General features: G+C 44.8%; 2 protein-coding genes across 2 annotated transcripts; both read left to right on the top strand.

Annotated features, from left to right (window-relative positions):
- Window positions 1–221: 221 nt before the first annotated feature.
- On the top strand, window positions 222–5,337 carry LOC112991310 (lymphocyte antigen 6E-like). The gene is made up of 3 exons (XM_026113703.2): window positions 222–341; window positions 4,143–4,262; window positions 4,847–5,337. Exons 1-3 carry the CDS (start codon window positions 290–292, stop codon window positions 5,053–5,055), a joined length of 381 nt encoding a protein of 126 aa, XP_025969488.2. The 5' UTR covers window positions 222–289; the 3' UTR covers window positions 5,056–5,337.
- A 3,517-nt stretch (window positions 5,338–8,854) lies between these two features.
- Window positions 8,855–14,443, top strand: LOC112991300 (lymphocyte antigen 6E-like). The gene is made up of 3 exons (XM_026113689.2): window positions 8,855–9,007; window positions 12,909–13,028; window positions 13,799–14,443. The coding sequence occupies exons 1-3, from the start codon at window positions 8,956–8,958 to the stop codon at window positions 14,005–14,007; spliced, it is 381 nt and encodes a 126-aa protein (XP_025969474.2). The 5' UTR covers window positions 8,855–8,955; the 3' UTR covers window positions 14,008–14,443.

Below are 14,443 nucleotides of genomic sequence, written 5' to 3'. Positions count from 1 at the left end.
ATGTCTGAGTCAGACAAGTTGTTCCAGACATTAGCAATGCAGATGTGGCCAGCAGGAGTAGGTCCTGGAAAAAAAGATTGGCTCTAAATGAGAGGTAGAAAAAATTGCTACCTGAAGCCCCTTAATAGGTTAGTTCCTACGCACAAACACACCCAGCAACTGATCCCGTGTTATGTCCCGTCACTCCCCAAAACTTAAATTGCTGTAATCAAAGCAAGTGTGGTCCCAGTATAAAATCTATCCATGGTGCAACATCCCACACTGTGCAGGCTCTGAGGGCACAACAACCATGAAGGCTTTTCTCATCGTGCTGCTGGCTGCAGTCCTGTGTGTTGAGCAAGGTAAGGAACTAAGGAGGCTGCAGAAGCCTAGACCAAGGGGATGAAAATACCGGGAGAGAAGGTAGCGAGAAGACAGGGATGAATAGACTTGACAGCTTTTGCTGCAGTCCTGATGTACAATTTTCCTTTGGCATCACTTGCTTCAACTAATATTAAATGTTGTTGAGTCTTAGCTTCTGGATGAGTATAACAAGGAGCTCCTAACCCAGAGAAGATGAGCTCACCCTTCTGTTTTCTTTGGCGCTCTGGAGTACCAAGCTCCAACCACTCACATGTGAACTGAAAAATGCTAAGAGTCAAACAGTTTAGCTGGGCTCACAGTTTTGTCTTTGATTTTCTTTCTGTTCCTGAAAGAAACTGCTGCTGTTGTTGATAAAAATAACAGGACTGGTGCTGATACCTCATCTTCTTTAAGTGTTTCACTTCATATTCCACAATGACATTGCAATTAAGAATTCAGATTGCTGGCAGATATTTGAAAGACTAATGCTCTTTGCTCACAGGTCTGAAGAATTTGTTTAAATGTCTGGGAATTAGTGTGTTTGTAATGGAACTCAATGAGTTGTGCTTGGCCATGAGCCCCTGAGAGCTTCTATAAGGGAAATGGAAGAAAGTATAGAATAATTTGCAGGTCATCCCAACACTGGGAGACCAGCAGTCATGCTAAGACAAAAAAATATTTTTAATACAGAAACAAACAACACAAACCACTGGAAAATACTAACGGAAAGATGTCTGGAGATCAGGGCAAGCAATGCAATGCTGTAGCGAGGAAGGACATAGATATTGCTAGCTGTTTTACCAGGGAGACCTAAGAGACATGTTGTATGATTTATGTGTCTGATGCTGGCATGATCCCTACTACCATGCGCTGCTCAGTTTTGGAGCCAGCCACGCGTGGGGTTGGAAGTGCTGGAGAACAGCCAGGACCTGCGGAGGTGGGCAAGCAAGCATGCCTGAGCGGGGTGGACTGCTCCTGCTCAGCCTTTCCCTAAAGGAGGAGCAGGTATGACTAGATAATTGCCTAGAAATATCCCAGTGAGAAGCAGAAGCCTGCAAAGGGTGTCTTCCTCACCTAAGCCCTGAGACATAGAAGAAGACGGTGAGCTGAGCTGGAGGAGCTCGCTTTAGTCACAAGCCCAGCTAGCTAATGATTGCAGCAAGTCCCCAGCACTGGTAATGCTGAAATCAGAACTGAGGGGCTTTCGAAAGAGTGGGTCAGACAGTCATTACCATGTGCTGCATTGTGCTGGAAGTGACTAGTAGGTCACAGTGATATCTTCTGACTGAGGAATAAAGCCCCCGTTCTCCTCCAGCCAGCTGTGAGGGGCATCATGGAGTAGGGCAGGGAGAGAAGAAAGGAGATGAGGGGGGAGCCTTAAAGGACATGGCTGGTGTTGGGTAACCCATTCAGATGTTTCTCAAAGGGATCTTTTATTCCTTCTGCATTCCTGGAACCTCTGCTCGAGGGCATGCAGCGCTTCTCAGAGCGCATTTCTTGCAAATAATTATAATAACAAAACTTCCAAAAATTTTGGGGGTTTTGCAAGGGACTGAGCACACCAACACAGTCCAGCACATCTGAAGAGTGAGTCTCTACCCAGCAATTAAAAAAAAAAAAAAAAAACTCTTTCAAATTCAACCAAAAACCCAAATGAAAACCTCAATACTATAGAAGATTTTCCAGGAAGTCTCACAAAGCAGAACCACAGCAGAGCTTTCCAAGCAGAGAGCTTCCCAAGAGGGCTCTGTATGGCAATGAGCACATCCAGCTTTAACTCCTGAAGCTCGTACACTAGGCATGGCTTCACTAGACCAGGCTAAGGATCTGTCCAGCCTAGGATCCCACCAATGGCTCTGCGTGCATGTTTGCAATCCTAAAGAATGTTGAAAGCCTGTTTGTATCAGTAGTGCTATTTCTGGCTGCAGTTGCAAAACTAGAGCTAATGTAGGGTGGGGGCCAGATGCAGGCAATGATTTTGCAACAACTATGGTGGTTTAAGCTGTTATTGTTTCCTGATTGGGAGGAATTTTCCTTGCATCAGTCAGTGGCAGAGATCACTTAAGTGCATTTCAGTTGCTCTTGCACACATGCTGGGGTCTCGGCTCCACCTGTAGCAGGAAGTGGTTTGAATGATTTATGTCAGATTTTGCATAGAAACAGATCAGGGAGGGCTACAGAGACTGCAGTAAGACACTGCTGGGCAGTGTGTATGGGATTGCTCTGGCATGGTCTGCCAAAGAGCAGCTGCCCACAGCTTGGAGACCTCCAGAGAGAGGGGTGAAAGGCTTAACTCATCTGAATGGTGGAGGAGCAGCAAGCGCTAATAGTCAATTAAAGGGAAGTTAAAAACAGGAAGCATCAAGAGTGATTTTATCTGCTGTTATGGAGAACATTCACATTTGTAACACCTGGCATGAGAAAAAAACATATGCGCAGGCTCCAGAGCAAGACAGTCACTCATATGGCAAGACGTTGGGACCCAGAGCAGACTCCAGACCTGTACCCCGGGCACCTGAGCTCCGCACAGAGGAGAGGGGCAGCCTACTCTTCTCCTACCTGCGTATCCCTTGGGGTAGTTAGGGCCTAAGATGACTTTTAATTTTCTTTTAAAACTGCTTCTGAAATTGTCCAACCAAGTGTCGTGGGCAGGTTCAACTCCAGGCATGAATGTGAATCAATTGATCAACTGGGCTTTAGAGAATCCCTGGGAGGAGATTCCTGTTTTGGCCAAAGGGTGGTTTGTTAAAAACAGGCTTGAATTCAAATGAAATGGACCTCTCTACACAGAAATGAAAATCTTCCTGGGTTAAGAAAGCCAGGAGGAATCGAATCAGGGAAATTTCAGTTGAACTGAGGACCCTCCCCAGGTTCTAATTTGGTCAGCTTTGACCAGGAGCTTTCCATCAGTGCTGGCAGTAGAGCAGGCTGCCCCAAAGCTGTTCGGTTGCCTCTGTTAGCTCTGCTAAAAAAATGAGGAACATTCATGGGTCTCTGAACATGAGGGAAACAGATTCCATGAAGTGTGAATCCACCTCCAGGGAATGAGACAATGTTCTGTCTGTTTCTTGCTTGGCCAAGAGCTGTTCAGCCTGGAAGTTTGACTCAATTTACAACTTCATTTTTGTCCATAAATACATATCATATCTTCTTATGGCTTTGGAATAGCCCTGGCTTAGCCCTGCTAGTAAGATGACTGAAGACATGTTTTTCCAGGCAGTGATAGGAATAATCCTTCTGTTGTCCAGAGCAACTTTTCCCAAGGAACTCCCTTTAATGTGACTCTATGCTCAGTAATTTAGCTCACTGGGGTGTCATAGGATTTAATTAATTCATGTCTGTACAGTCCTTTGCAGATCCACTCTGACATGAAAATGCTAAAATCTAAGCTCTCACATGAGAAGAGTTTATCCTTGCCTTGATGAAACAATACTAGACGTGGCTGGGCAGGTAGCAAGCTTTGCTTTTGCAGGATGACTGTCAGCAGGGCCAGTGTGGCCCAGACAGAGATGGAGCTCAGTCTAAAGGAAAGGTCACCTGAGAGTGCTGCTCAGGCTGAAAAATGTATTTTCATATTTAAACACCCAAAATCTCAAGTAGAAAAAAAATCTGTTTGTTCTGTTTGTTTGCTTTCTCAGCTTCATTAATCACAAACCAGCCTTTTATTTCACTTTTTATGAAAAATTGTTTTAAAAATACTTTTCACCTTGTGTTATCCAAAAAGGGACATAGCTTTTGACACTTTCTTCCCAGCAGGGCATTGCTAGAAATGACTAACGTGTCATATGCGTTCTTGCCAGCTTCCTCACTTTTTTGCTATATATGTGAAAACGAACACTCCAACTGGAACTGTCTTAAAACATACAAGTGTGACGATAATGAGAAATACTGTATGACAACATACAGCTCTGCTGGACTTGGTGAGTAGCAGTATCACAACTTTTTTCTTCCTAAGGACTTTGATGGGTAATAGCTTTTTTAGGGGTACTAACTGGGTTCTTTGGAAAGGATTAATGATCACTCAGGGTTGAGGATCACAACACACGGAGTGAGCTTATCCCTCAGCGGTGCCCTGTGATCTGTCGTGTGGGATGCGTTTCTCATCACCTTGTCGCAGGACTCACTGTGGTAGATGGATTTCCATGACCAGATCCTGTTGCTTGGTCTCAGAGGTCACAGTTTGTGACACAGGAAAGAACTGGTCTTCACGACCATAGGAATGTGACTCTAGAAAGCAAAGACACAGTGACAGTGAAATCTTGCTGTCCTACTTGAGGCACAGTGCGGGTTACTGGCAATTCCTTCAGCTAGGACTTCCTGGTGTCACACATTTGATCCATGTTGTGTGAACATCCACCCAGAGCTCATCCAATCTCCCGATTCCTGTTAATGTGGCATTGCAAATTAAGTGTAGTGTAATATACGTACTCCCACTGCCCTCTGGTCATGACTTGCGGGGGAACCTTAAATAACGGCTCTCCTTTCTTGTCTGTCCTCAATGCAGGCAAGGACACAGGATACCGCATCACCAAGAAATGTGTTGCAGACTGTCCTGAGACAAATCTGAACTTCGGTGTGGCATCCATCTCCACCAAATGCTGCAGCACTTCCCTCTGCAATTTCAGTGGTGCCAACAGTGTGAAAATCAGCTATGCTGTGATGGTACTGGGAATTGTGGCCAGTTTTATCTGTGTCATCAGGGCAGGACTGTGATGAGGCCAGGGTGGGGGGAGAGGATTTGATATTCTGAGAACCTAAGTGTTCTTCCCCAAATGAGAAACCAACATGTTGTGTATCAAATGTTTCCACTGGAGTTAACGCCACCCCATTTTTTCCGAGACATTGCTTCAGATCCTATCCACAGAAAGGCACAACAGTGTGGCTTCTATTTTTCTTCCGCTGTACGATTTGTTGTTTTGTATTAATTTTCCCCTGGGAAAGCTCTTTTGATAGCATGTGTGTGACAATAGCCAAATAAAATAAAGATTTATGTTATTCCGGTGTGTATTTGTTACATCTACACTAAGCTTACCCTGGAAAAAAGGCCTGCCAGAAAGGGCTGCAGTTTGAGTCTCTACTTCACAACTAAATTTCTCTTTCTATTAGCATCTCAGAGTCTTCTCCTAGCTGCATTTATCCATTGAGTCAGTTGTATCCAGCAGCTCAAAACAGATACTTTTTAAGCCAGATGTTAAGCCTGATCACTCAGGGCTAATGAATGAAGGTGTCAATCTGGAAAGGTCAAGACGTTTGCGCAGTTCCCAGCACAAGTTGGTACTCGCAGCAGCAGAGAGTTGTTTCGTAAGTACTAACACATGGGAGCGGGCTTTTTGCAGGTGTTGGTTGCATTCCTGGCTGTGCTGCAAATTCCTAATGGGCGCTCTGTTGGTTGGGTCATTTCAGCTTTTAAAATAGGCAATGGTCCTTCCCAGGATGCCAGAACAGCACTGCTGGAGCCCTTCCTGCAGAGAGGGGACCTCCTTGGCTGCTCGGGGAGAGGCTGCCTGAGCAACTGCTCACAATTTCCCTGAAGGAGGGGAAAAATGGGCAGAAAGTGCCTGGAAGAAGAGGTGGGCATCTCTGGCCCGGGGTGTGTGTGTGGGGGAGGTCTCTTCTCCTTGACCTTCTTCAGTCACTCCTGCATTTCCAGGTGTGGGAAGGGGGAGGCAGGGTGGAGAGCCCCTCTTGGAGGAACTTATGGGTTATTTGGCAACGCTGGGGAAAGGGCATGCACTCTTGGAGGTGAAGGGATGAGTAATTCCTAGCTAAGTGGTGTACAAGTGCTCTGGGAGGGCTTGTGCAGAACTTGCATTGGGGAGAAACCCCCATGTTTGCAGTCCCAAGAAGTTTGCAAGAAGTCCTGCTCCACCAGTGCTTAAGACAGGCTGCAAAGTTTGTGCATTTCTGTGCAACTGGGGGTAAACCACAGCCCTGGCTGATGGCTGTGAAGACGAGATTTTGTTTAAACAACCTGCAAAGATCTAATTCCCGGGCAAGGAAGGTAACCTAGCTTTTATTGAAAACACAAGATGAACCAGCTGAAGAACGTGAGGGTTGATGCCATTTCTGTTCTGAGGGGTCTAAAAGAAGCTTGGCTTCTTGTACTTCTCATTAACCAGTTTTCCCACCACTTTTTCTACAGGTTGATCACAGTTATTTCTGAAATGATTCTCAAAGTTTTTGGCCAGCTGGTAAATCTATTCTTGGTAAAAACAATACTTGAATTAAGCAGCACAGTTCATTTTAAATTTCAGCTTTTATTTCATGAAAAATACATGTTTTCATCAAAATAAAGAAATTATTCATCCTTTCCATATGGCATTTTCAACCAGGTTCAGAAAAACAAGAGCAAAATACGCTCCGTCCTTCTCAGCTCAGCAATTTCATCAAGGGAAATAAGTCTTTCCATTTCCCCCCCAAGTTCAATTCCTTGTTACCTCCTTACTTAATCTTCTCCTTGAAGTTCATAACTGCCCAGTGCTTGTAAACTGTGATATTATCTTTTCCTTTGCCTTGGTCCCTCTAGTCTCCTAATCATCTGCGTCCTTTCTGCCCCCCCTACATTCTTTTCAATTTATCTCACCTGGTATGGATGAGAAGCAAAGATCACATTAACATCAGAGGGGCATATGGGACCAGTTGGGACTGTGCAGGACAATCTAATAGAAAATCCTGATTGTCTGAAAACCTTCAATAACTCCTTTAAGAAATACAGGACTGCAATCTCAAAATCTCAGCAGCTTGCAGGAGACAAGAGATATTTTAGTTTTCACTTGGATGAGGCTGCAAGGAAGAAAAGAAAAAAATAAAGTGCCTGGCTGAGCTGCTATTTCTGTACCCGATAATGGATGCTGTTGGCTGAAATAAATCTGAATGTGGGCTGCCTCTGCAGAGCAATGTACAGGCTGGAGAATGGCATTGCCTTGTGACTGGAGCCTCCTTTTCTGCTATTACCTGAAACAGTCAGCAATAAAAGTTGATTTATCAATAAGGACCCACGAAATCTCTACTGGAGAAAACAAAATATTTTGCGAGGAAGAGAGGTTTGCATTTGTTGGCACAGAGGGTGCCAGGTTCTGCCTTCCTCCTGCCTGGTATCTTACAGAGGCATAAAGGCCAAACTATTCCTCCTTTGAGCTTCCTTGGTTAATTGCCACCTCTGCTCCATCTGAGTTTCATGCTCTACCTATTGAGAAAGCAGAGACTTCCGTACCTTAGTCACACAAGTTTCTATATTAACAATATTTTTACATCCAATTTAAGGGTGATGGAAAGAGTTACATCACCCAAAGCACTGGGCATGCCTTTTAAGTGAGGTGATGACTGCAGGTGGATAATAGCTGGGATCCCAAATATTTAATGGGAGAGGGGAATCTGAGAAATGTTCAGAGGGAGAAATAAACCAGATGGAGAGCAGCATGGGGCAGAGTCACTGGCAAAGACCCGGGATACGCAGGTTGCTCCTACAGCCTGGAGTGCCATGTGAAAGAGATCCAGTTGGATCATTTCTGGGACTGCGCCTCCATCCCCATGATTAGATGGCAGAAAGACAATGGTGGGAGGAAAAAGCAAAAAATGATTAAAAGAAGATGAGAACAATTCTGATTTCATACAGGGAGATAGGAACAAACACAATAAAAAAGGAGGGAAAAAGAGCACCATAAGGAAACCCAGCTGACTACTCCTATCTGGTATTTCACATAATTTTGGCTGGCTATATATATATGTGTATTTTCTTTTTTTTTCTGAAGAACTAATAAGTTGAGAATCTTGGTTGGGCACTCCCTTATTCTCCATGCTTTAACTGCTTTTTTTTCCCCTCCCTGCCATTTACTTTTTTAAAGACCTTCTGGTTTTGTAACTTGTAAAAAAAAAAAAAAAAAAAAAATCATAGCTTGTTCAATGTGCTTGGGAGGGGTTTTATTTTTCTTTTTTAATTTAAACGGCCATTTTTGTTGCCCAGTGGAATTTATTTTCCAATAAGATAACATTTTCCTGAATATAAAATATCCAGTTTTTGAAGAAAATCATTTAGGATTTTGAACTGCAGTTTCAAAAAGGCCCACAGAAAATTATATCTGGTCCCCAATGAAACGCAGTGGAAAGAGAGATTACTCTTCTGATCTTCACATTCACAATCCTGGGAGACATTTTGGAATAAGTTTCAATCCCAATTTCAATTTTAAATTCAAGCAGTTTCCATATGCATTAAAACAGTGTGCAAGGATGGGATTCTCAAGATGCAGCCTGCTCTGAGATCCAAGCTAGTCTGGAAAGGAAAGCCTTTCTCTTCCCACGTGGACACAGTGTTTTGATTTTGTGTTTTGCTCTTCTTCCCCTTATCCAGAATTAGAAACTGTTGCATACATGCACCGGAGGAACAAGCACATTGTGAAACACCAAGAAAAAGAACTTGGGAAAGTAGACGCCCGTTCAGATTTCCAGCAAGGCATCCTTCCACATACAGGCGGTGACACGCTAGTCTTAATCACCCACCATCTGACACTGCAACACTATAGTTATTATCGTATCATCAAAGCAAACACTGCAGAGCTATAAAAACTGCCCTGGGTGAGTCCTGCCTGATTTGGAGGCTGCAAAGACCTATAAAGGATGAAGGCTTTTCTTCTTGCTGTCCTGGTCATAGCCCTGAGCACGGAGCGTGGTGAGTCTCCAAGGATCCCCTCGCGCTAACACGACCCTAGAGTCAGGGCAGGTCTTTGCTACTGCAGGGTGACGAGGGGGCTTTGCAGCAGGAACGGCAATGCCCTGGTGAATATTCCAGCCATCTGAGTAAGAAATAGCTGGCCCTTTTCTTGTATCAAATGTCTCTTCAAGGAGGGGGACTTTTCTGCACCGGGAGGAGCTGGAAGGGTGCTGAGCAGCTGAGGTGGGAGATGGGAGACCCACCTCACCTGACTCTTCCACTCCCATCGCAGCCCTGGGAGTGGCTCAGCATTAGGAGCTGAGAGCCCTGAGAGCCCTAGACCAGCTACGTGAGAAGTGAAGTTAGTTAAGGGTTTTCCTGAGATGGATTAGGAAGGGGAAATATCTGCAGTAAGGCTGTAAATTTGACATACAGCTACAGGCTATTATTTTAACTGTTTTTTCCCCCTTGTTTTGTTACTGGTTGCATTTAGAAACCCTAATTAAGTACCTTGGTAAAGATGGCCATGTCCACCAGGAGATGCTATTCTGATTATTATCTGCTATATATTGATTTTGATTCCTGGCCTGAGGTGGAGACGCAAAGAATCCTGTTCTCATTCTGGAAATTGGCTGTGTGTTTTGGGAAAGATGTGCTGGGAACCAGCACTGTGAACCCTACCATGTTGGGGTCTGCCAAGGACCACTGCCTGTGCCGAAGGAAGATGCCCTGTTTGAACAGGGCGGGGGTCAGGCAAGGAACATCGAGCACAGCTCTGAATACCCCTCTCACTATTCCGTGGGAACATCTCTTTCCCTCTGCTTTGAGGCCTTTAACTTATTGCAAACTGAATATTTCTCAGTTCCACTGTAGGGTTTTACCTGCAAACTACTGGCCATCCTGGTTCTGGTCTGGCAGAGCACTTACGCTCATACTTAATTTGGGGTTGTGAATGTTCTCACTGAAGCCAATACGATTTCACAGACTTTGAACTCAGCATGTGCTAAATCATTGTGCTTAATGGGGGTGAAAAGTGGAGGGCAATAAAAGGATCCTTTCCAGCAGCTTATCAACTGTAATCACATTTAAAAAAAAATCACGTAATGAGACAGCAAACTTACTAAAAGAGGCAGTGAAAATTGACACATACATAGCACCACTTTGCTGTGCAGTCTAGCCAGAAGGCTGGTGGCTGTTCCAATTAATCCTGAACCTGTCTGATTTTAATCCTGCATCTACTGGTGTTTGCACTTGCTAATGCTTTCCGCACTTAAGTCATTTATGTGAGTGGCTGGAATTACATGAAAATGCTCCTCGTGGGTTTCCTTTCCAAACAGATTAGAGGTCTTTCTGGATGTAGACAGGAGACCTTCAAAGACAGCCTGGTTTAACCCCAGGTTTTGCATCTTGAGTAGGGAACACGGTGAAAGTAGTATTGTAACCCTTCACCACTCCACTCTCATCGCAATAAATGCCTCAATAGCAACAACAAAATCGGAAATCGTTTTCGATAGCATGAACAATTCTTGAACTTAGCAGAAGAGAGAAAACTATTCTTTCCCCCCATTTTCACACTGAAACACTTACCTTATGTATTTGACAACGATGAGGATCAAAACTTTCCTGCTTGACTCGAGGCTCTTAACTGAGCTACTAGGTTAGGAGCCCACATGCCTCCAAAGTCCTCTGTAGCCAATGATGAGAAAAAGAGAAGCCTCCGAAGCACAAAAGGAGATTGGCAAAATAAACCCTGCAGGTCTCTGCCAGCTCCCCTGACCAGAAGGGTCCCAGGGCAACCAGACTCCTAAACAAGCAGCTTTGGGAAGCTGGGATGAAACAGGACTAGGGCATCCAACAAGTTCCACTCTTTCCTGCATAAATTCAGGAAGTTTTGCCAAGAATGGGCTTTATTAAAGATGTTGCATTAATTTAACTTTAGGATTAAAGTGAGTTACATGTCTGGAAAACCCTGTTTGGGGAGTGCGCTCCAGCGTAGGGGTTACTCTGGGACAAGAGGGTGGTTTCTGGTAGGGTGGAGGAGAGATGTTGCTCTGTGGGGTTTGCACAAGAGTAGAGAATAAGGTGACACAACTTTGTGTGAGGATGCCATAAAGATGGAGAATAGCCTAAGAAGGGTCCCAGACTAAAAACACATGTAGCCTGCAGTGTCAGGATAATACTGGACACAGGAGCCAGGCAGGACAGCCAAGAGGGTCTGGAAATGACCATGACGAAGGCAGGAAGCAAGTCACAATATTCATATCACCAAGTCAGAGACAGCTGGGTGCCAAGTCAAAGGCTGTTGAAATATTAAGGGTGTCGAAAATGGGAGAAACAGGAGACAGTATTTGAGTCACTGCCAGCCCAGTCACCTGGTCTCTGTGACCTTTGCTAGTTACTCCTCGTCAGGAGATAATAGAAGGAGAGTAGGATCTGTGAGGACAAGAGACCACAAGAGGAAAGTAAAGGTCAGTGCTGCACGGCCATGGAAAGGATGGATACACTCTGCAGCTGCCGTGGGAACAGGAGGGAGTTTCCACAGAAAAGGAGGAAGGATTTTATCCTAAAAGGAATTGTTGTGGCTTTCTCTGAATTCAGTATACACTCTGGTCACTTTGGTCATGTCTGGGCTTGTAGGATGCTGGGGAGTGGAGGGCCTGTTTGGGCTAGATGAGCGTGTCTAATGTCAAACAAGGGCTGAAAGGAGGTATGGACATTCCTGGTAAAGGCACCAATGAGGGCAAAAAATCTTGGGCAAGGGAGAAGAGCAAGGGAGAAGAAGCTAAAGAACAGTGCCGGTACAGGAATAAGATGGATATTAACTGGCCACAGATAAGGAGAGCTTGGAAATGAGAAGAATGTGTCTAATCTCCAGTGGATGACATTACTGCAGGAGTGTTTGTGCAGATAAACAGATGAGTAGGAAACTCCCCTTATGCAAAGAAACCCACCCCAAGGATCTCTTTGCTATGAATGACTGTTTTAGCTCACTTGAGTGCAGGCTGTTTTCATTCATCCATACAAGCCCAGTGCTTTGCAGATGCATGGTGTTAGAGATGCATGCATTTTAAAGCGTTAGGCAATCTTCTCCCATGGATGGCCATAAAAAATAGCATGTTACAGCTGAGGGGCTCGTTTGCAGAGTCCTGCCTTCTACACGTTCTGGTTTGTCTCCCAGCATGAGAGCTCTGAAAATGAAACAGGCAAACATAAGCATCCAGTCTTCCATGGCAACATAGAGATGCAGAGCTACATCACTTGTCCCTCACTTGAGCTACATGTAGGGGTGTTCAGCAACAAAAATCATGTCCAGTACAGCCAACGTAGTTACTCTCAGGTCTTTCTCTTCTTCTTTATATTCAATTTTTTTTAAAAGAATTCGCTGTTGATTTGTGTGCTCTGAGAAAAGATGTGCAGGCCAGGGGTCTTCAGTTTGGAAAAGAAATGACTCGAAGAGGATGTGATAGAGCATGGATAGGAACCAGCTGGTCTCTTTCAGTATAAGAACTAGTGGCCAGCAAGCTAGGATAGGAGGAGCCAGGCTGGAAAGAAACCAAAGGACCTTCATGCTGCAAGTGGTAGTAGACTGGAGGAAGTCATTCCAAAAGCACACTGGGGATGACAGAACTTTAAATGGACTCAAGGGAGACTAGGTAAGTATTCAGAAGAAAGGTCCCTTGCAGTTACTATAAATAAGCAAACCACATCAGGTCAGGAATCCGAGCTTAAAGTAATTTGGGTCCAGGAAAGTTCTTGGGGATGAATTTCACACACTCCTGCCCTGGTCTTATACTTCTTTGTGTGCCTGTTTGCGGTCACTGGAATAGACAGGTCCTTGGTCTGGACCAGCATTGCCAGTTTTGTGTTTCTAGCAGCGTTTCTAGAGGTGACTGATGGGTGTCGTGTGGCTCTTTTGCAGCTTTCTCCCTGACATGTTTCACATGCAAAGATGCAACTTCCAACATGCAGTGTCTCAGTATAACCACGTGTTCTGATCAGGAGAAGTACTGTCTCACAACTTATTCTTCCACTGGGCTTGGTAAGTGCAAAGCTTTTCTAAGGCTCTGATGAGAAGAGGGTTTCTGGTTATGCCGAATGCAGAACACCCTCCCACCATGAGGTGTGGAGGAAGAATTAATAAGGATCACAGTGCACGGAAAGCAAATATTGCAGCAAGTGGAAACTCCATGTAACCCCTCTCTGTCACAATACATTGTTACACCACTGCATTGATCATTAAGCTGCGCTTAGGAGGGTGAATCATTGAAAGAGAGGATTTCTCTGCACATACCCCTTGTTTCATCTGCAAGTTCACATGTACGTTCACGAACTGATGGCATTTGAGGGGACCAGGTATCGTGGTGGGAGCAACCCCAAGGCATGGTAGCAATGAAGTCTTGCAACCTTGCACTGTGCAAAGGCTTCAGTTCTCCAAATCCCTATCTCAGGTTGCACCTAGCTGGCCCAAAACAGCAGAAGACTCCTGAGGTCTGGAGATGGTCTCTTCAGCTGTTCAAAGCTTTGAGCTTGGGGTCTATTTCTAGTTATCATGCATGAGGTGCTAGAGGGAGGCTAGTGTTGTTAGGAAGTCTGTTGGGCTAGATGGACATGCAAGGCTCTCCATAGGTCGCACATATACAGATAAAGGTGGAATGTGCCAAAGTCCAAGGGAAAACCAATAGTCATTAAGTACAGAACAACGTATTCCCCACTGGAGTATTGCTCAGCCAGTCTATCACTGCTGTTTGTAAAAAATATGTAAGACAAAATGATGAATTTCTCTCTGTTCTCTCTCTCCCCCCTGTTCAGGTAATGACCGCAGTCAGCGTATTACCAAGAAGTGTTCTGCATTTTGTCCATCGATAAATCTGAATATTGGTGTAGCAGGCGTTGCTACCAGCTGCTGCGAGACTTCCCTGTGCAACATCAGTGGGGCCAGCAGTGTGAAAACCAGCTACACTCTGATAGCTGTGGGCGCCTTGGCCAGTCTTGTCTGTGTCCTCCGGCTGGGGCTGTAAAGGGGTGGGGGGGAAAGAAGCTCCTTGGCCTTGCATTGCAAGCAGTCATCATCTCTCCTGTACAGAGGTTTCTCTGAAACATCACCCCGTTTCTCCTAACTGGCACTTCACACCCCATTAGCAAATATTTTTGCTCTTACCATGCTCTGATGACCATGGGTAAGAGCATGGCCCTACCTCAAAATGGTGGTGGGAAGAGAAAGTCATGATGTGGAGCCCTGTCCTTGCATACGGGCACTGTGCGGGGACCATCTCTCCTTTTACTATTGGCCTATACAACTATGCATTTATTTTCCTTCATTTTGGCCCTATCTTTTGTCTATGTCATTTTTACCTTTATACCATTTTCTGTCCTGGATCATTTTGCTCTGAGGAAGCCTTTGATATTGTAGCTGTTTAACAGAAGCTGGGCACAATAAAGTGTTATTTTAGTCTA

This window comes from Dromaius novaehollandiae, chromosome 2 (genome assembly GCF_036370855.1).
Source record: "Dromaius novaehollandiae isolate bDroNov1 chromosome 2, bDroNov1.hap1, whole genome shotgun sequence".
NCBI lineage: Eukaryota > Metazoa > Chordata > Aves > Casuariiformes > Dromaiidae > Dromaius > Dromaius novaehollandiae.
Note: the sequence above shows the minus strand (reverse complement) of the source record. Positions and strands in the feature narration are given on the sequence as shown.